The sequence below is a fragment of the Aquarana catesbeiana genome, linkage group LG03 (assembly GCF_042186555.1).
Source record: "Aquarana catesbeiana isolate 2022-GZ linkage group LG03, ASM4218655v1, whole genome shotgun sequence".
Classification (NCBI taxonomy): Eukaryota; Metazoa; Chordata; class Amphibia; order Anura; family Ranidae; genus Aquarana; species Aquarana catesbeiana.
The window spans coordinates 15327543-15350802 of record NC_133326.1 but is presented as its reverse complement, the minus strand read 5'-3'; the positions used below and the strand labels follow the sequence as shown (position 1 = coordinate 15350802).

Below are 23260 nucleotides of genomic sequence, written 5' to 3'. Positions count from 1 at the left end.
TAACAACAAACCTATCTACATCTAGCACACATACTAGAGGGTGCTATACCAGCTTTAGACTTACTGCATGTGATATTTAAGAAAACCTGTATTGGGAGAAACATGTTAGTAGCCATTGTTGACCTTCACAGATGCCATTTGCCTGCTTGTCCCTGGCTTTAACCTATTTCCATTCATTGATCTTGAACAAATATGCAGCCAGTGAAGTTAGAACTCCTGCCCAGCATACTTCATTGAAGCCACTGGATCAGTAAGGTGACTAGTATATTCGGTGGGAGAGGTCAGCAATGGAAACTCAGGTCAGCTTTACTTTAGAACTCATAAATAATAATTCTAGAACACACAGTCCTTACCTGCGGGTGTTGGTCAGGTTACAGGGGCAGTTCTTGTTACACTTGAGGCCGTACAGTCCTTCTGCACACACTCGCTCCTCACAGAGGATGCCTTTAAAGCCCGGCTCACACAAGCAGGCCCCATTGATGTGGTAACACTTGGCTCCGTTCTGACAGTCGCACCGTTCTGCACATTGGTAACCATATGTACCTATGGGGCACTCCTCCTGGCACCTGCAGAGTACAGAGCGAGAAGAAGAGTTAATGGCATGGGAACAGTATCACCGGTCTTCCTATTGGATCAATGGGGTTGATTTACTACAGGCAAATTGAGTGTTCACTTTGCAACGGAATTTGCACTTATTTTAGTGAATGAGGTGAAGCTCGGCTGGCTTTCAACGTCCAATCATGTGCAAGAAAAATACACTATGTTGTCAAAGGTACTGGGACACCTGCCTTTACAGGCACATGACCTCTAATGATATCCCAGTCTTAGTCTGTAGGGTTCAATATTGAGTTGGCCCACCCTTTGCAGCTATAACAGCTTCAACTTTTCTGGGAAGGCCGTTAACAAGGTTTAGGAGTGTGTCTATGGGAATGTTTGACCATTCTTCCAGAAGACCATTTGAGGTCAGTCACTGATATTGGACGAGAAGGCCTGGCTCGCAATCTCCGCTCTTAGACTCCATCCACAGAGTTTAGGAGAGTTTTTCTGCCCGAAAAATCCAATACTGAATCCTACGGACTAAGACTGGGATGCCATTAAAGTTCATGGGCATGTAAAGGCAGGCGTCCCAATACTTTTGACAATATAGTATACTGTCTTTTAAATTTTCCTTGGGTTTCTTATTAAAGTTGTACCGATACCAGTATCAGTGCCAATACTAAGCATCTGCACAAGTATCGGTACTCATGAAAATGCTTCGATACCTGAACCCGTTACTTTCATGCTCAGTTTTCAGCTGTCAGCGGAATTCCTCCACCGACAGCTGAAATGTAAAAAAAAAAAAAAAGAAAAATCTGCAATTGTCGGTTGTTAAGGAAAGGGGTCACCATGTCCTTACCAACCGATGAATCAATTAGCTGTCAGTGGGGTTTCCCTGTTGACAATTGGAGCTGTCAACAACATTGCTCAGCCGCTGAAACAGAAATATAAAAAAAGAAGCAGTGTTTCCTTTTGCATCTTTCTGTTCATTTATCTACAGAATCAAAGGGATGAACTTAGATCTGCAGATTAAGTCAGTTTAAAGCAACCTGTCAAGTAAAAAAAAAAAAAATTATATATATATATATATATATATATTTTTTTTAATAATTTAAAAATTAAAAATTAAAAAATATATATATATATACTTTTTTTTTCAAATTAAATGTTCCTCTGTTTAACCCCTTATTAACCCTTAATATACTCTAATCAGCCCTAATTAACTCCTTATTCTCCTTCTCCATTTAATTATTTTGCTGCTGATTTTTTTTTGTTCACTTTTTATTTTATAATAATAATAAAAAAAATGTTTGCTATGTTTAGTAATATTTTGCACCTTTAACATATAGTTACACATTTCACATTAAAAAAAGCTCAAAATAACAATAAAAAATACATTTATTCCATTTGCAGCTTTTCAATGCCTTGTACCATTGCTGAAAACTGAAGTGTAAACAAAGTAGTTGCAGTAGGTATCGGAAATTGGAAATTGATATCGGCGAGTACTAAAAAAAAAAAAAAAAAAAAAGAGCAGTACTCGTATTCATTGCAAAAAAAAAAAAAAATGTTATAGGTGTATTCCTAGTTTCTTTCAATGAGAATTTTCACCACATTCACTGAGATAAGTGCAATTTCCTTTGTAAAGTGAACAGCCTATTTTGTCTTTAGTAAATCAACCTGAATATATTTGTTAAACACAATAAATGCTTGTACAGTTTTTATTTTTAACCACATCATATGAAGTGATTATGCTTATCCTCATCTTACTGATAAATCTACAACTACAGAAGCCCTGGAATCAAAGTCTAATCCTACCGAGATCAGAGCTGATTACAGAATAGGACTTTTTTTGGAGGACCTCTTACCCCGTGCCTGACCCGACTTCCCATGTCTTCCATGATCTCAGAGGTGAGAAAGAACATATAAAACAGTGTCAACGAGGTCTAAATAAGATAGATAATAATGAGAACATTGCTGGCTTAGGGAAGTAAAATGGGCCACCAAAAGGTTTTCTATGTCACTTGTCATTTCTGGATACAATCCTAGCCGTGTGCCCTTGGTATAATGGAACTTGTATGGAAATGGAGGTTTAGTGCTGGTTATGGTTACTGATGATTTTTTTTTTTAAATAAATAAATTATATTCTATTGGTTTTGCAAAACAGAAGACAAAAGGGACCAATCAGAGGTGTAACTAGAACCTTCTGGGCCTCGGTGTAAGAAGTCCATTAAGGGCCCCCCTGGTTCCCAACCGGGGCCCTTCCCACTGATCACAGGGCATTTTGCTCCCATCGTGGGCCCCTTATTACTGTCTTGCAGCGGGCCACCTTCCTGCCATCTTGGATTCCCCCCCCCCCACAGTGGCCAAACGCCAAAGCCTGGTCGCAAGTGCATCCTTTGTGACCCTGGTAATTCCGCCACTGGTGTCAGCAGTGTTTTTTTATTTTTGTTGTTTTTTTTATTACTTTTTACCATTTTATTTTATATATTTTATATATATCTCTCTCAGTTTTTTTTTTTTTTCAAAATTGTCTGTATTTTTTTTGTTTATAGAGCAAAAAATAAAAACCGCAGAGCTGATCAAATAGCACCAAAAGAAAGCTCTATTTGTGGGGGGGAAAAAATTACATACATTTGACAAAAAATACATTAGAAATAAATAAATAAAAATATCTCATAGTTTGTAGACGCTATAACTTTTGAGCAAACCAATCAATATACTCTTATTGGGATTTTATTTACCAAAAATATGTAGCAGAATACATATTTGCCTAAATCAATGAAGAAATTCAATTTTTTTTCCTATTTTTTTATTGGATATGTATTATAGCAGAAAGTAAAAAATTTTGTTTTTTTTTTTCTAATTGTTCTTTTTTTGTTTATAGCGCAAAAAAATAGAAACCGCAGAGGTGGTCAAATACCTCCAAAAGAAAGCTCTATTTGTGGGAAAAAATTTATGTAAATTTGTCAAAAATAAATTAGAAATAAATAAATAAAAATGTCCCATAGTTTTGGTTTGCTCCAAAGATATAGCGTCTACAAACTATGGGATATTTTTATTTATTTATTTCTAATTTATTTTTGTCAAATTTACGTAATGTTTTTCCTACAAACAGATCTTTCTTTTGGTGGTATTTGATCACCTCTGCGGTTTTTATTTTTTGCGCTTTAAACAAAAAAAGGCCAACAATTTTGAAAAAAAAAAATATATATATATATATTTTTTTTACTTTCTGCTATAATATCCAATAAAAAAAAAATAGAAAAAAAATCTAAATTTCTCCATCGATTTAGGCCAATATGTTCTCTGCTACATATTTTTGGTAAATAAAATAAGCGTATATTGATTGGTTTGCTCAAAAAGTTATAGCGTCTACAATCAATATACGCTTATTTTTTTTTTTTTTTTATTGGATATATATTATAGCAGAAAGTAAAAAAATATATATATATTTTTTCAAAATTGTGGGTCTTTTTCTGTTTATAGCGCCAAAAATAAAAACTGCAGAGGTGATCAAATACCACCAAAAGAAAGCTCTATTTGTGGGAAAAAAAATGACATAAATTTGACAAAAATACATTAGAAATAAATAAAAATATCCCATAGTTTGTAGACGCTATAACTTTTGAGCAAACCAATCAATATAATATGCTTATTCGGATTTTATTTACCAAAAATATGTAAAAGAATACATATTGGCCTAAATCGATTAAGAAATTTCGAATTTTTTCTATTTTTCTTATTGGATATGTATTATAGCAGAAATTAAAACATATTTGTTTTTTTGTTTTTTTTTTAAAATTGTCGGTCTTTTTTTTCTTTATAGCGCAAAAAATAAAAGAAAACACAGAGCTGATCAAATACCACCAAAAGAAAGCTCTATTTTTGGGGGAAAAAAATTACATAAATTTGACAAAAATAAATTATAAATGAATAAAAATATCCCATAGTTTGTAGATGCTATAGCTTTTGAGCGAACCAATCAATATACACTTTACCAAATATATTTACCAAAAATATGTAGCAGAATACATATTGGCCTAAATCGATGAAGAAATTAATTTTTTTTTTTTTTTATTATTGGATATGTATTATAGCAGAAAGTAAGAATGTATTTTTTTTTTTTTTTCAAAATTGTCGGTCTTTTGTTGTTTATTGCGCAAAAAATAAAGAGCTGATCAAATACCAGCAAAAGAAAGCAATTTTTTTTACTGGATATATATTATAGCAGAAAGTAAAAAATATTGTTTTTTTATTTTTTTCAAAAATACCAAAAATATGTAGAATAATACATATTGGCCTAAATCGATGAAGAAAGAAATTTTTTTTTTTTTTTTTTTTTATTGGATATGTATTATAGCAGAAAGCAAAATCAAATTTCTTCATCGATTTAGGCCAATATGTATTCTGCTACATATTTTTGGTAAAAAAAAATCACAATAAGCGTATACTGATTATACCGGTTTGCTCAAAAGTTATAGCGTCTACAAACTATGGGATATTTTTATTTATTTATTTCTAATTTATTTTTGTCAAATTGATGTAATCCCCCCCCCCCCACCCCCACAAATAGAGCTTTCTTTTGGTGGTATTTGATCAGCTCTGCGTTTTTTTTTGTTTTTTTTTTGCACTATAAACAAAAAAAGACCGACAATTTTGAAAAAAAAAAATTTTTTTTTCTATTTTTATTTTATTGGGTATGTATTATAGCAGAAAGTAAATTTTTTTTTTTAAATTGTCGGTCTTTTTTTTGTTTAAAGTGCAAAAAATAAAAACCGCAGAATTGATCAAATACCACCAAAAGAAAGCTCTATTTATGGGAGAAAAAAATGACAAATTTTATTTGGGTACAGCGTCGCACCACTGCGCAATTGTCAGTTAAAGTACGCAGTGCTGTATCGCAAAAAATGACCTGGTCATATGGTGGTGGTGATGGTGGGGTAAATCTCCCAGAGCTTAAGTGGTTAATGAGGTTATTATTTTTGCAGAAAAACAACAACTTCTGCCTGAACTCTTTCTACCTCCAGCGAGCGCCAGGGCGGCGGTCCCTCGTGTCGGAGACGCTACGTGGACATGACTTTTTCTATATGAATTAGATTAGTCCTTATATAAACTCCTGTACGCCTCGCTCCGGGGGGGTGGTGCCCTGCACCCGCTCTCTATAAACAGAACTTTCTGTGCGTCTGAGCTATTGATGAGGGCTGTGTGTGTGCGGAGCATCAGACGCTGAGCCCTCCTCGCCTCCCGCGCCGCGCCGTGCCTGGCACACGAGCCCCGCACATTCCCGCCTGCACAGGGAGTGCAACCGGCGCGGCTCACACCTGCTGAGAACTGGCACAGATACACACAAATGGCTGCGTCTGACACCGCCAGCCAAAAGAAGGGGAAGCCGGGGGGGACGTGTGACGCGTTAACTCTTTCAGTTGCGCTGCGTGACCGACATCACCCGGACAGAAATGTATCATTGAAAGATGAAAAATAAAATAAAAAATTCTGCTTGTTACAATTTGCTGCAGTTTGAGTCCTGAATATCTAAAAGTAAAGAGGTGACAACAATTCTACGGCGGTGATGTTCCTATGATCGCATCAAATAAAAACAGAGAAGGGATCTGTAGAAACAAGCGTTTTTGTGCACATAACACACACATAGGGCAGTTCATTTATTTTAATGAACATCGTACCACTACCCATTCACCTCGGGAAAAAAAGTGTCAATAATAAAAAAAAAAACACACTAGACAGGTTTTTAAAGTAACTTATTAAGCAGCTCCGGAGGTCTTCTTCCGACTTCGGAGGGTCTCTTTCGACTTCTCCGCGATCTCCGGTTCTTCTCCCGCTCTCCGGTGTCTTCTGCCGGGCTCCTCCGCTATCTTCTGCTCTTTTGCTAGCGTTGGCCCGGTCTTCTCCGTCATCTTCTTCCCTCCGGTCTTCTTCCGATGTTGACCCGGCGCTCTCTCCCGCTGTAATGCCGTGTGTGCGGTGCGCAACGACTTATATAGGCATGGGGCGTGGTCACCGGGTGATGTCATCCGGTGACTCCGCCCCTTATGACGTCACCGCCTGGGGCATGCTGGGACGGTGACGTCATAAGGGGCAGAGTCACCGGATGACATCAACCTGTGACCAGGCCCCATGCGTATATAAGTCGTTGCACACTGTGCACACTGCATTACAGCGGGAGAGAGCGCCGGGTCAACATCGAAAGAAGAGAAGAGGGAAGAAGACAACGGAGAAGACTGGGCCAACGCTAGCAAAAGAGCGGGAAAAAGAGCAGAAGATAGCGGAGGAGCCCGGCAGAAGACACCGAAGAGCGGGAGAAGAACCGGACATCGGGAGAAGAGGCAGGAGAGCGGGAGAAGAACCGGACACCGGGAGAAGAGGCCGGAGAGCACGGAGAAATCGGAAGAGACCCCCCGAAGTCGGAGGAAGACCCCCGGAGCTGCTTAATAAATTACTTTACAAAACCTGTCTAGTGTGTTTTTTTTTTTATTGACACTTTTTTTCCCCAGGTGAATGGGTAGGGGTACGATGTACCCCATACTCATTCACATAGGGTGGGGGGCCGGGATCTGGGGGCCCCCTTATTAAAGGGGCTCCCGCATTCCGATAAGCCCCCCGCCCGCAGACCCCGACAACCAACGGCCAGGGTTGTTGGGAAGAGGCCCTTGTCCTCATCAACATGGGGACAAGGTGCTTTGGGGTGGGGGGATGCAGAGCGCCCCCCTGCCCCAAAGCACCCACCCCCCTATGTTGAGGGCATGTGGCCTGGTATGGTTCAGGAGGGGGGGCGCTCGCTCCTCCCCACCCCTTTTCCTGACTGGCAGGGCTGCATGCTCGGATAAGGGTCTGGGCCACCGCTAGCAAAAGAGCGGGCAAAAAAGCAGAAGATAGCGGAGGAGCACGGCAGAAGACACTGGAGAGCAGGAGAAGAATCAGAGACCGGTAGAAGAGGCCGGAGAGCGCGGAGAAGTCGGAAGAGACCCCCCGAAGTTGGAAGAAGACCCCCCGGAGCTGCTTAATAAATTACTTTAAAAACCTGTCTAGTGTGGGTTTTTTTTATTGACACTTTTTTCCCCAGGTGAATGGGTATTCATTTACATAGGGTGGGGGGCCGGGATCTGGGGACCCCCTTATTAAAGGGGCTCCTGGATTCCGATAAGCCCCCCGCCCGCAGACCCCGACAACCAACGGCCAGGGTTGTTGAGAAGAGGCCCTTGTCCTCAACAACATGGGGACAAGGTGCTTTGGGGTGGGGCCACAGAGCGCCCCCTGCCCCAAAGCACCCACCCCCCCATGTTGAGGGCATGCGGCCTGGTATGGATTTTGGGGGGACCCCCACGCCATTTTTTCAGCGTAGGGGGTTCCCCTTAAAATTCATATAAGACCGAAGGGCCTGGTATGCTCTTGGAGGGGGAACCCATGCCAGTTTTTTATTTAAAAATTGGCGCGGAGTTCCCCCTCAAGATCAACAGAGCACAAGTCACATGCCAAAGTCGGATCATGCAAGACGGCGATCCGACTTTGATCCGACTTCGATGATATTCAATGGGCTGAAGTAGGATCAAAGTCAGACCAAAGTAGTACAGGGAGCATTTTCAAAGTCGGACCGATTTGTGCCAGACCAGTTAAGATGGCTCCCATAGGGAAACATTGATTTTCACACGTCATGCGCCATGAGCTCACAATGTCGGAGCGTTTGTTGCACCAGTGTAAACTCGGCCTCAGTGAACAAACAGCCCCATGAAGGCCAAGGAACACACCAGACAGGTCAGAGATAAAGTTGTGGAGAAGTATAAAGCAGGGTTAAGTTATAAAAAAATATCCCAAGCTTTGAACATCTCATGGAGCTCTGTTCAATCCATCATTCGAAAAATGGAAAGAGTATGACACAACTGCAAACCTACCAAGACATAGCCCTCCACCTAAACTGACCGGCCGGGCAAAAAGAGCATTCATCCGAGAAGCAGCCAAGAGGTCCATGGTAACTCTGGAGGAGCTGCAGAGATCCACAGCTTAGGTGGGAGAATCTGTCCTCAGGACAACTATTAGTGGTGCATGTAACGAAACGTCCCACACTCCACTTGAGTGTTTTCGTCATATACCGCTTCCTCCCAATCTGAATATAGATATCAGACATTCCAACCACTAACAACCACAATCAAGGCAATACTCGTTTGGTTGCTGAACATGAACTGTTTTTTTTGAGGTGACACACAAATATATACAGCAGGCTGACAATACAAACTGTAACCAGAAACCTAATTAACATGAGTTAGTTTATTAATCCTTTACCCAGACTTGGTGACTCGGAGATATGACCTTTCAGGGTAGACTTGCCGTCTCCTAGCTCACTGACTATACAATACACATTATTATAAATATCAACACAGAAATCCTTCACACAATAGCAGGGTTAATTAGCACAAACAACAATGGCTGAAAGACTCTTAGAAGCCATACTAGACTTATTTACATTATAGCAGACAACAGACAGACAGGTGGCTGGAGTTGATGACATAAGCATCTTCTAACAGTATGTGTCCCAACAGTATGAATTAGTCACTATTTCTAATATGGTATATACAGGGTTCCCAGAGTCTGTGTGTCTTGGGGGGACATGGACCTGGATCCAAAGTAACACCACCTCAAGGGTCCCCAGGCATACAGCTCACAAAGAGCACCGTTCCCCCAAAATCCAGGGCCCATAATCAGTAGGCAAGAGGCCAGCATTCAGTCCCCTCGAAAAGTCTCTGTCCCGGGTGAGTCCACCATAGCGCACTCCACAAATCTGGCCTTTATGGAAGAGTGACAAGAAGAAAGCCATTTTTGAAAGAAAAACATAAGAAGTCCTGTTTGTAGTTTGCGAGAAGCCATGTGGGGGACACAGCAAACATGTGGAAGAAGGTGCTCTGGTCAGAGGAGACAGACATCTCAAGTCTCCCGTGACTCGCGGCAGTCTCCCGCATTTGACAGCGGGCTCAGGGACACCCGCTGGTGAGGCACAATCTCCCGGCTGAGCCTGCCTGCACTGTCACTCACTGCCACAGGAGGCGTTTGAACAGCAGCTGCGAACGAAGCTCCCGAGCTCAGCTCTCATTTGTCCATGGGCGGTGCCTGCGTCAGTGAGAGGAGGGAAGAGGGAGGCGGGACCATTCGGTGAAATCATTCCCGTGCTTGCGGCGCGATGGGTTGCTAGGCTCGGCTAATTTGCCGTTATTAAAGAGGCTCCCGGATTCCGATAAGCCCCCCGCCCGCAGACCCCGACAACCAACGGCAAGGGTTGTTGGGAAGAGGCCCTTGTCCTCAACAACATGGGGACAAGGTGCTTTGGGGTGGGGACGCAGAGTGCCTCCCTGCCCCAAAGCACCCACCCCCCATGTTGAGGGCATGCGGCCTGGTATGGATTTTGGGCAAGGCACAGATCTGGCCAAGGTTACAAAAAAATTTCTGCTGCACTTAGGGTTCCTAAGAGCACAGAGGCCTCCATAATCCTTAAATGGAAGACGTTTGGGACGACCAGAACCCTTCCTAGAGCTGGAAGTCCAGCCAAACTGAGCTATCGGGGGAGAAGAGCCTTGGTGAGAGAGGTAAAGAAGAACCCAAAAGGTCACTGTGGCTGAGCTCCAGAGATGCAGTCGGGAGATGGGAGAAAAGAAAGTTGTAGAAAGTCAACCATCACTGCAGCCCTCCACCAGTCGGGGCTTTATGGCAGAGTGGCCCGACGGCAGCCTCTCCTCAGTGCAAGACACATGAAAGCCCGCATGGAGTTTGCTAAAAAAAACACCTGAAGGACTCCAAGATGGTGAGAAATAAGATTCTCTGGTCTGATGAGACCAAGATAGAACTTTTTGGCCTTAATTCTAAGCGATATGTGTGGAGAAAACCAGGCACTGCTGATCACCTGTCCAATACAGTCCCAACAGTGAAGCATGGTGGTGGCAGCATCATGCTGTGGGGGTGTTTTTCAGCTGCAGGGACAGGACGACTGGTTGCAATCGAGGGAAAGATGAATGTGGCCAAGTACAGGGATATCCTGGACGAAAACCTTCTCCAGAGTGCTCAGGACCTCAGACTGGGCCGAAGGTTTACCTTCCAACAAGACAATGACCCTAAGCACACAGCTAAAATAACGAAGGAGTGGCTTCACAACAACTCCGTGACTGTTCTTGAATGGCCCAGCCAGAGCCCTGACTTAAACCCAATTGAGCATCTCTGGAGAGACCTAAAAATGGCCGTCCACCAACGTTTACCATCCAACCTGACAGAACTGGAGAGGATCTGCAAGGAGGAATGGCAGAGGATCCCCAAATCCAGGTGTGAAAAACTTGTTGCATCTTTCCCAAAAAGACTCATGGCTGTATTAGATCAAAAGGGTGCTTCTACTAAATACTGAGCAAAGGGTCTGAATACTTAGGACCATGTGATATTTCAGTTTTTCTTTTTTAATAAATCTGCAAAAATGTCAACAATTCTGTGTTTTTCTGTCAATATGGGGTGCTGTGTGTACAATATGGGGTGCTGTGTGTACAATATGGGGTGCTGTGTGTACAATATGGGGTGCTGTGTGTACAATATGGGGGGCTGTGTGTACAATATGGGGTGCTGTGTGTACAATATGGGGGGCTGTGTGTACAATATGGGGTGCTGTGTGTACAATATGGGGTGCTGTGTGTACAATATGGGGGGCTGTGTGTACAATATGGGGTGCTGTGTGTACAATATGGGGGGCTGTGTGTACAATATGGGGTGCTGTGTGTACAATATGGGGTGCTGTGTGTACAATATGGGGGGCTGTGTGTACAATATGGGGTGCTGTGTGTACAATATGGGGGGCTGTGTGTACAATATGGGGTGCTGTGTGTACAATATGGGGGGCTGTGTGTACAATATGGGGGGCTGTGTGTACAATATGGGGTGCTGTGTGTACAATATGGGGGGCTGTGTGTACAATATGGGGTGCTGTGTGTACAATATGGGGGGCTGTGTGTACAATATGGGGTGCTGTGTGTACAATATGGGGGGCTGTGTGTACAATATGGGGGGCTGTGTGTACAATATGGAGTGCTGTGTGTACAATATGGGGTGATGTGTGTACAATATGGGGGGCTGTGTGTAGAATATGGGGTGCTGTGTGTACAATATGGGGTGCTGTGTGTACAATATGGGGTGCTGTGTGTACAATATGGGGTGCTGTGTGTACAATATGGGGGGCTGTGTGTACAATATGGGGGTGCTGTGTGTACAATATGGGGTGCTGTGTGTACATTAATGAGGAAAAAAATGAACTTAAATGATTTTAGCAAATGGCTGCAATATAACAAAGAGTGAAAAATTTAAGGGGGTCTGAATACTTTCCGTCCCCACTGTGTGTATATATATTTCTACATGGCAGTCTAAACATTTATACCAACTAAAAGAAAAACCCAAGAGGAAGGAAAGACGGAGGGAATGAATTTTAAAAGAGGACCGGTCTCTCCAAACGAGGATGTGTTGGGAGCTGCACTTTTTTTTTGTCTCTGTGCCTTTTTATTTTTCTGTCTAATCTTATGCTGGGACAAATACAATTTCCAGCATGCTGGTAAATTTTTGTCACCAGAGCTGACCGTTTTAGTTGCTTGCCCATTGCTCAATTGAGCAAAACTAGAAGTGATCACACTGGAATTCTTCAGGATTACCTGATATGTAGGACTACTAGCTGATCACTGGCATATCCAAATCCAGATTTATGGACTGATTTTTGCATTGTTAAACCTTCGTTATCACAGAAGGGTCCCTAGCCCTGCATTGGATGTGATGATGCCAAGGGCAGTACACCTCTGGAGCATGGGGAGGCGCCATATGTCGGGGAGGGGGGGGAGCAATGGATCAGGTAAGTTAAAATGCTTTTACTTCGTCTCCCCTAGAATAAACTAGCAGTCAGGAGCACAGCCCCATTGCAAGGGAGGATTTTTACACTTCCAAAAGTCAGGCTTTGCATCGAAAAATACCACATTTGGCCACTAGAAGGAGTTGAGGATCAAAGGAATTTCTTATAATACTTGGTTCCATCTAGTGGCCAAATTAGGTATTTTCTATTTTAAATTGATTTACATTTGAACAGCACAGGATATATAGCCTGTTTACATTCGTTTTTTCCCACTGCAAGGGAAGATTTTCAAAATTCTTGAAGTTGGGCTTTAAAATGGAAAATAGTAGATTTGGCCATTAGGTGGCACTATGTATTATAGGAAAAATCCTATAATACTGAAATTCATCTGGTGGCCAAATTAGTTATTTTCTATTTTAAATTGATTTACATTTGAACAGCACAGGATATAACCTGTTTCCATTCCAATTGCAAGAGAAGGTTTTCGCAAATTCCCAGAGAAAAATACTGCTTTTGGCCACGAGGAGGAGCTAAGTATTATAGGAAAATCCTACAACACATAGCTCCATCTAGAGACCGAATATGGTATTTTCCATTTTGAATCAATGATTTACATCACAGGATATTATAGCCCGTGTACACTAATTTTTTCCCACTGCAAGTGATTTCGAAAACCCCTGGAGTAAAATGCCACATTTGGCCACTAGATGGAGCTAAGTATTATAGGAAAATCCTATGATTCTCAGCTCCTTCTAGTGGCTAAATGTGGTATTTTCCATTTTTTAAATGAATGATTACCATTTGAACAGCACAGGATATAGTTTGTTTACATTCGGGTTTTTTTTCCCACTGCAAGTGAAGATTTTCAAAATTCTTGAAGTTGGGCTTTAAAATGTAAAATAGTGGATTTGGCCATTAGGTGGCGCTACGTATTATAGGAAAAATCCTATAATACTGAAATTCCTCTAGTGGCCAAATTAGTTATTTTCTATTTTAAATTGATTTACATTTGAACAGCACAGGATATAGCCTGTTTTCATTCCAATTGCAAGAGAAGGCTTTTCCAAATTCACAGAGAAGAAAAAAAATGCATTTGGCCACTAGATGGAGCTAAGTATTATAGGAAAATCATATGATTCTAAAAAATCCATCTAGTGGCCTAATTTAGGTATTTTCTATTTTTAAATTTATGATTTATATTCGAACAGCACAAGATATAACCTAGTAAACAATATGACTGGTGATGGCGCCTAGATTGCGAATATAGAATCGTGTAGCTGCCCCTTTTAAAAGAGTGTAGACTCAAAACATATGGTACAGGTGTTGGTGATATAAAAACCGGAACATAAATGATGACAAAACATATTACATATAACAAGATATAACCTTTTTACATTTGTTTTTTCCACTGCAAGGGACGAATTTACAAATTCATGGAGATTTGGCTTTAAAACTGAAATGACTGTATTTGGCCACTAGATAGGGCTAAGCAGTATAGGAAGTTCCTATGATATCTTGCTCCACCTAGTGGCCATATGCAGTATTTTCTGTTTTAAATCAATGATTTCCATTTGAACAGCACAGTATATAGTATATACTGTGGCCTGTTTACATTTGTTTTACCCACTGCGAGAGAATTTTGTTTTTTTAATTCTCAGAGTAAAATACTGCATTTGGCCACTAGATGGAGCCAAGTATTGTAGGAAATGTCCATGATCCTCAGCTCAATCTAGTGGCCAAATGTGGTGTTTTCTGTTTTTTTAAATCAATGATTTACATTTTGAGCAGCACAAGATAGGAGGATTTTCAAATACAGAAAATACTGCATTTGGCCACTAGATGGAGCCGAGTATTCTAAGACAATTCTATGATACTTAGTTCCATCTAGTGGCCAAATATGTTATTTTTAGTTTTTAAAACCTATGATTTACATTCAAACAGCACAAAATATAACTTGTTTACATTCATTTTTTTGCCTCATTTGCACAGAACGAATGTACATGCACTTTCACTGGGCGACCGGCTATCCAAATTCTTCATAAATCGTCCCCTAAATCATATGGGCTTATTAACCACTTGCCACCCGCCATATAGCAGATTGACGGCGGCAAAGTGCTTTCAATATCCTGACTGGGCGTCATATGACGTCCTCAGGATATTGGGCCACTGCGCGCCCCCGGGGGCGCGCATCGCGGCGATCGTTGTTGCGCGGTGTCAGTCTGACACCCCGCAGCACCAATCTAGGTAAAGAGTCTCTGACGGAGACTCTTTACCACGTGATCAGCCGTGTCCAATCACGGTTGATCACAATGTAAATAGGAAGAGCCGGTGATCGGCTTTTCCTCACTCACGTCTGACAGACGCAAGAAGAGGAGAGCCGATCGGCTGCTCTCCTCACAGGGGGGGTCTGTGCTGTTTGTTTATCAGCACAGCCCCCCCTCGGATCCCACCCAGGACCACCAGGGAAACCAGCCACACTGGACCACCAGGTATGCCCCCTAGACCCCCAGGGAAATACTAATCAGTGCAAAGGCAGCTGCCAATCAATGCCCAGGCAGCTGCCAATCAGTGCCCACTCCAATGCCTACCACTGCCAGTGCCACCAGGGATGCCTATCAGTGCTGTGTATCAGTGCCGCGTATCAGTGCCCATCAGTGCCACCCATAAGAACCCATCTTTGCAGCCTTTCAGTGCCCATCAGTGTCGCCTATCAGTGCCCATCAGTGCCCACCAGTGCCACCCAGTGCCACCCATGAGTGCCCATCAGTGCCGTCTATCAATGCCCATCAGTGCTGCATATCAGTGCCACCCATCAGTGCCACCTACCAGTGCCGCATATCAGTGCCCATCGTCAGTGCCCATCAGTGCCCTCTCATTGGTGCCACCTCATCGCTGCCACCTTATCAGTGCCTGTCAGTGCCGCCTTATCAGTGCCCATCAGTGAAAGAGAAAATTTACTTATTTACAACATTTTTAAACAGAAACAAAAGCAAAACTTTTATTTTTTTCAAAATTTTCGGTCTTTTTTTATTTGTTTCGCAAAAAATAAAAACCGCAGAGGTGATCAAATACCACCAAAAGAAAGCTCTATTTGTAGGAACAAAATGATAAAAATGTAGTTTGGGTACAGTATTGGATGACCGCGCAATTGTCATTCAAACTGCAAAAGCGCTGAAAGCTGAAAATTGGTCTGGGCAGGAAGGTGTATAAGTGCCCGGTATTGAAGTGGTTAAGGAAGCAGTGCACTCAGTAATAGTAAAACGCAGTAACTTATCAAAGAGAAAAGATTTAAAAAGCAAAGGTCAGGGAAGGATTTGACTATCTGCTGAGGGTTACCATATTTTGCTTCTTGTTTTATGGGGGGGGGGGGGGGGGGTCTTTTCTTTAAAATGTAAATTCAAGCAAGCTCCAGGTGTATTGTAAATAAAAGCACCACTGTAAAGGAAGGATCTTGAAAAGCAGAAATTCCGCATATGGCCACTAGATGGCGCTAACTAATACAGAAAAGTCCTGTGACCCTCAGCTCCATCTAGTGGCCAAATGCGGTATTTGCTGTTTTTAATCAGTGATTTACATTTGAGCAGCACAGGATATAGCCTAATTACATTTTTTTTGCTGCATTCACACAGAACAAATGCATTTTCACTGGGCAAATGGCTGTCCAGGTTCTTTATAAGTAATCCATTCTGTATCATGTTATTAAGGACGAAGTGCACACAGTAACAGTAAAGTGCAGCAACTTAATGCAATCAAGACATAAGACTTTCAAAAAAACGTGATAATTCTATCTTATAGAAAATACCGCATTTGGCCACTAGGTGGAGCTTTGCATTATAGGAAATTCCTATGATGCTTAGCTCCATCCCGTGGCAAGATGTTTTATTTTCTTTTTTAAATCAAGGATTTACATTCAAACAGCACAAGATTCAGAGTAGTTACATACAGTGTTTTTTTTTTTTTTTGCATTTGCACAGAACGAATGTACATGCACTCTTACAGTGCGATTGGCTATTTAAATTCTTCATAAATCAACCCCTCAATCAGCACACGCAATAACAGTAAAGTGCAGCAACTTATAGTAATCAAAGAGATAAGACTTAAAAAGCAAACGGTCAGTGAAGGACTTGACTATCTGCTGTGGGCTAGCGCATTTTGCTTCTTGCTTTATGCTGTAGTATTTTATGGGGGAGGGTCTTTTCTTTGAAATGCAGATTCAAACAAGCTCCAGGACAGGTATATCAATAAAGCAACACTGCAAGGAAGGATTTTCAAAAAATGTATATTCTGCATTTTGCCACTAGATGGAGCAAACTGTTTTTTGAAAAATCCTATGACACTCATCTCCATCTAGTGGCCAAATGCGGTATTTTCAGTTTTTAAATTAATGATTTACATTCGAACAACACAGGATATAGCATAATTACATTTGTTTTTTGCTACATTCACACAGAACGAATGCACTTTAACTGGTCAAATGGCTGTCCAAGTTTTTTTTTTTTTATATAAATAATCATCGAAGGCCCACTTCACATGTTTATTGGGGAATCTGTCCACTGATCATCGCTGAGCAGGAGAATGGCTTGACTGTGTACCTTCCGCTTATGCAGACACAGACACAGCCCACCCTCTATGGGCAGTCGGATGTAAACGGGATCGCCTGTCTGTTTACACCTGACAGCCATCCGATCCGGACACGTGTCGCTCCATAGAGGTCAATTGATAGTTCCGATCGGGGGCTAAATGTATTATGTTATTAAGGAAGACATGCCAACCTTTTATATGCATTCAATAATAGTAAGGTGCAGCAAATTAAAGCAATCAAAAGACATAAGACTTAAAAAAAAAACGAATAGACTGCAAGCTTGCAGATGCAGGGCTCTCCTAACCCTATTGAATTGAATTGTATTGTTGTTGTTGCTGTATTATCTCCCTTTATATTGTAAAGCACTGCGCAAATATATATATATATATATATATATATATATATATATATATATATATATATATATATATATATAAATCCTGTATAATAATAGTAATAATAATAACTTGATACTTGTATCTCTTACAGAAAATACTGCATTCGGCCACAAGATGGAGCTAAGTATTATAAGAAATTCCTATGACACTTAGTTCCATCTAGTGGCCAAATGTGGTATTTTATTTTTTAAATCCATTTTTTACACTCAAACAGCGCAAGACATGGACTAGTTACATTCGCTTTTTGCAATTTGCACAGCACAAATGTATACGAACTCTCGCTGGGCAAATGGCTACGGGAATTCTTTTATAAATCGACTCCTAAATCACATATGGGCTTTATTAAGGAAGCAGCGCACGCAGTAATAGTAGAAGTGAAGCAACTTATAGTAATCAATGGAGATAAAACTTAAAAAGCAAAGGTCATTGAAAGATTTGGTCTACCTGCTGTGGGTTACTGTATTTTGCACCTTGTTTGATGCTGCAGTATTTCATGGGGGGGGGTGGGGTGGGGGGAGGGGCTTTTTCTTTGAAATGTAAATTCTCAGGCGCTCCAGGTATGTTATCAATAAAGCAGGGCTGCCTTTTTGTACAGCCAGCCTTCCGTGCGGCGCACATACCAGGAAAGGGACCTCTCCAGGGGCCACGGGAGCAGACCCCCGCACGGGCTGGGGTCCGGGCAATGCACGGCGAATACTAATGACTTGTTATCCGGAGCAAGGACAAGTCTCACTTAACACTTTCTGCTCTGCTGCCCCGCTCCGCTGGCAACATTAATAAAGGATTAGTAGACCCTTGGGGGGAAAACAGAAAAAAATCAATATCATGTGAAATATACTATAAAATATCCAGAATGAAGCTATTTGCAGGGTTTAATGGAGAAGGAAGCTGGCGGAGACCCGTCACGAGCTACAAAGGATTACATGGATCCAAATCTTACACTCAATTATAATTTTTAAAAATCCGTGTATAGATTGATAGCTTGGCGGCAACGTTATAAAAAAAAAAAAAATAGCTAAATGTGACCATGCTTGCAACAATGTCCCGAGAAAATTCAGCAAATCTAATGGTCGGATCACATGAAAAAAAAAAAAAGACGACGAGGCGCAACCATTGTGTTGCGTCCGGCGCTCAACCGGTTAACGCTCCGCGAGCCACAAGGATTCAGCAACTGGAAATTAAATATTGACGACTCATGTCCTTTACATAATTAGCACCCCCCCCCTTTTCCCTACTCACAAACAAGCAATTCTGCTAACTTGTTTAGTTAGAGATCAAACAGCTCAGGCTGCTAATGAATTTTATACAAACACCCTATTAATGAACACAACGGATAATCACAAGAGGATGAGACGTCTTCTCCCGGCTTTGTGCGCATCACTCTCATCTCCATTCCTTACTTTGCCAAGCTTTTCGGTTTTTGGAAGACCGACCACTGAATTGATAAAGGTCAAAATTTGCAGCGGACTTGGCCATTCATGGTGGTGATGGCCACATCTGACAGATACAGAGGACGATGGGTACTGTTCTATGTACTTGTGCCTTGAAAAAGTATTCGTACCCCTTGAGATTTTCCACATTTTGTTACGTTGCATCCAAAAACTTAAATTTATTTTATTGGGATTTTATGTGATGGACCAACACAAAGTGGCACATAGTTGTGAAGTGGAAGGAAAATGAAAAAATGGCTTTCAAAAGTTTTTGCAAATAAATATGTGAAAAGTGTGGGGGGTACATTTGTATGGCGCCCCCCGGAGTCAATACTTTGTAGAACCCCCTTTCTCTGCAATTACAGCTGCAAGTCTTTTTGGGGATGTCTCTACCAGCTTTGCACATCTAGAGAGGGACATTTTTGCCCATTCTTCTTTGTAAAATATCTCAAGCTCTGTCAGATTAGATGGAGAGCATCTGTGAACAGCAATTTTCAAGTTTTGCCACAGATTCTCAATGTGATTTAGGTCTGGACTGTGACTGGGCCATTCTAACACATGAATATGCTTAGATCTAAACCATTCCATTGTAGCTCTGGCTGTATGTTTAGGGTCGTGGTCCTGCTGGAAGGTGAACCTCCGCCCCAGTCTCAAGTCTTTTGCAGACTCTAATGCAGCGTGCACATGAGCGGACTTTTCGACCGGACTGGTCCGATGGACCGGGTCTGGCGGACAATCCGACCGTGTGTGGGCTTCATCGGACCTGCAGCGGACTTTTTCGGTCGAAAATCTGATGGACTTCAAATCTTTCCGACAGACTCGAGTCCAGTTAAAAAATGTAATCGTCTGTGTGCTAGTCCGACGGACAAAAACCAACGCTAGGGCAGCTATTGGCTACTGGCTATGAACTTCCTTATTTTAGTCCGGTCGTACGTCATCACGTACAAATCCGTTGGACTTTGATGTGATCGTGTGTAGACAAGTCCGGTCGTTAGAAAGTCCGTCGAAAGTCAGTCGGAAAGACCGTCAGACGTTTGACGTGTACACGGCATAAGAGGTTTTCTTCTAAGATTGCCCTGTATTTGGCTCCATCCATCTTCCCATCAACTCTGACCAGCTTCCCTGTCCCTGCTGAAGAAAAGCATCCCCACCACATGATGCTGCCACCACCATGTTTCACGGTGGGGATGGTGTGTTCAGGGCAGGGGCGGACTGACCATTGAGCCACTCGGGCACTGCCCGAGGGCCCTGGGCCACTAGGGGGCCCCATCGGAGTTGCCAGCCTCAGTAAAACCAGGGACAGTATGTATAAATCTGTGTTTTTTTTTACATCTGTCTGTGTATACTGTGTGATTGTATACTGTGTGTGTGTATACCGTGTGGCCGCATAATCTCTGCTTGCCTGGGGGCCCCATAATCTCCTATTGCCCGGGGGCCCCATAATCTCCTTTTGTCCGGGGGCCCCATGAGTTATCAGTCCGCCCCTGGTTCAGGTGCATTGTTAGTTTTCTACCACACATAGCGTTTTGTTTTGAGGCCAAAAAGTTCCATTTTGGTCTCATCTGACCAGAGCACCTTCTTCCACATGTTTGCTGTGTCCTCCACATGGCTTCTCACAAACTGCAAACAGGACTTCTTATGGCTTTCTTTCCACAATGTCTTTCTTCTTGTCACTCTTCTATAAAGGACAGATTTGTGGAGAACACGACTAATAGTTGTCCTGTGGACAGATTCTCCCACCTGAGCTGTGGATCTCTGCAGCTCCTCCAGAGTTACCATGGACCTCTTGGCTCTTCTCTGATGAATGTTCTCCTTGCCCGGCCGGTCAGTTTAGGTGGACGGCCATGTCTTGGTAGGTTTGCAGTTGTGCCATACTCTTTCCATTTTCGAATGATGGGTTGAATAGAGCTCTGTGAGATGTTCAAAGCTTGGGATATTTTTTCTTTATAACCTATTCCTGCTTTAAATTTGGCCACAACTTTACCCCTGACCTGTCTGGTGTGTTCCTTGGCCTTCATGATGCTGTTTGTTCACTAAGGTTCTTTAACAAACCTCTGAGGGCTTCACAGAACAGCTGTGTTTATGCTGAGAATAAATTACACACAGGTGGACTCTATTTTCTAATTAGGTGACTTCTGAAGGCAATTGGTTCGACTAGATTTTAGTTAGGGGTATCAGAGTAAAGGGGGGCTGAATACAAAAGCTCCCCACACTTTTCACATATTTATTTGTAAAACATTTTGAAAACCATTTATCATTTTCCTTCCACTTCACACAATTATGTGCCACTTTGTGTTGGTCTATCACATAAAATCCCAATAAAATACATTTACGTGTTTAGGTGTAACATGACAAAATGTGAAAAATGTCAAGGGGTGTGAATACTTTTTCAAGGCACTGTATGAGTGGTCAAATGGTGGCCATATGTGGTTAGATTTTTATTTCAATGTTTTTAGAAAAATCATTGGCTAGGACATTATTTTCTTCTTTAAAGAGGAGGGCCAGTCAAAAAAAAAAAAAAATTAAAAGTCAGCAGCTACAAATACTGCAGCTGCTGACTGCAGCCTGGCACCCACTGCGCATGCGCGAGCGGCGCCGCACGCCGTGATTGGCCACTCAGTCACCTGGGACCTGTAATGGGTCCCAGATGATTGACAGGAGGGAGGGAGCAGAGCTGAGCCCTTCCTGTGCTGAGGGGGAAGTGATGTCACCAGCCAGGCACTGGAAGAGGCAGACTACGAGGGACCCCCTAGCAACAGGCATTTAGAGGTGAGTAAAAAAAAAAAAAAATATCCAAATTTTTTTTGTATTTTTTTTTTTAGGATTTTTCATGTAGTTTTTTTTTTTTTGGGTGGAACCCCACTTTAAGTTGCTGAGTTGAGTCATTGGGGTTGCTTTACTAAAGGCAAATACACTGTGCACTTTGCAAGTCTCCAGATCTTAGTAAATTAGCAGAAGCTCTTCTTACTTCCATCATCCAACCATGTGCAAGCAAAAATGCAGTTTTTTCATTTTCCTTGCACATGATTGGGTATTCTTTGTAAAGTGAAGGTTTACATCATTTACCAAACTCTGGAGCAAGTGCACTTGCAGAGTGCAATTGCACAGTCTAGTTGCCTAGTAAATCAATCCCATTGAGTCATCTCATTTAGCTTAAAAGCCCTTAATCACTAATTGTCCAAGCCAACTCCGATACCTTTCACATACATGTAAAAATCTGCATTAGATAAGTACTTAGAACACTTAAACATTATTATATGCACTCCATGCATCTTCTCAAACAATCCTTTTCCTCTCTCTGACCATCACTTTATTAGTTTCTCTCTCCCCCTGTCTTCCACCACCTTTCCCTCCAATCGCCTAACCATCACCCGTAGAAACTTTCGCAACTTCAACTCCTCTCTCCTCTATTCTGCTACCGACCACCTCTATGACAAAATCTCTCCCCTGTCCTGCCCCAACCAAGCCACTTCCATCTACAATAAATCTCTGTCCTCCACCCTGGATAAGCTCGCTCCCCTCACTACATGCAGAATCAGACCCCGACCCCTACAACCCTGGCAAACAGATGACACTAAAGTTCTCAAAAAACGTAGTTGCGCTCTTGAGCGTCTGTGGCACAAGGCTAAGTCTCTCAAAGACTTCAACCAATACAAATCTGCCCTCCAAAAATACTATTCTTTCCTCCACACTGCCAAGCAAACCTATTTTACAGCTCTTGTTAACACCTTCTCATCCAGTCCCCGTAAACTCTTCTCTACCTTCAACTCTCTACTTCGTCCTCCACCGCCTCCCCCCACTGACTTACTCACTGCCCAGGAAATCGCTAATCACTTCAAAAAACAAGATTGATACAATCCGTGATGAAATCTCCACTCTACAGGTATCTCCCCCAGCGAAGACCCCATGTCAACAGTTACAACCGACGCTCCCCTTTTTCAAATCTGCTACTACAGACTAAGTTGCTAAACTCCTTTCTATCGCCCACCTAACCACCTGTCCCCTGGACCCTATTCCCTCTCATATGCTACGGTCACCCTCTGACCCCATCCTACACTCTCTAACCCACATCTTCAATCTCTCCCTCACCTCTGGCATCTTCCCCAATGCTCTAAAACATGCATTGGTCACTCCCATACTTAAAATGCTGTCCTTGGACCCTACCAATCTTACCAACCTACGCCCTATCTCCTTGCTCCCCTTTTCCTCTAAACTCCTTGAACGCCTGGTTTACACCCAACTGAGTGACCATCTAATTAAAAACAACCTTCTTGATCCCCTTCAATCTGGATTTCGCCCTCATCACTCCACAGAAACTGCTCTTTTAAAACTCACAAACGACCTACTAACTGCAAAAACCAACGGACACTATTCTGTACTCCTACTTCTGGATCTTTCAGCTGCCTTTGACACGGTTGACCACCGCCTCCTCATCAAAAAACTTTAC

At 42.2% G+C, this 23260-nt stretch overlaps 1 protein-coding gene across 5 annotated transcripts in view; it reads right to left on the bottom strand.

Moving 5' to 3' along the window:
* The window catches only part of MEGF11 (multiple EGF like domains 11), an 838162-nt gene that overhangs the window by 299651 nt on the left and 515251 nt on the right, over window positions 1–23260 (bottom strand). For all 5 annotated transcript variants that reach the window (XM_073618306.1, XM_073618307.1, XM_073618309.1 and 2 more), the window contains exon 9: window positions 354–566. In XM_073618306.1, coding sequence (XP_073474407.1) covers window positions 354–566 — 213 coding nt within the window. The remainder of the gene's footprint in view (window positions 1–353; window positions 567–23260) is intronic.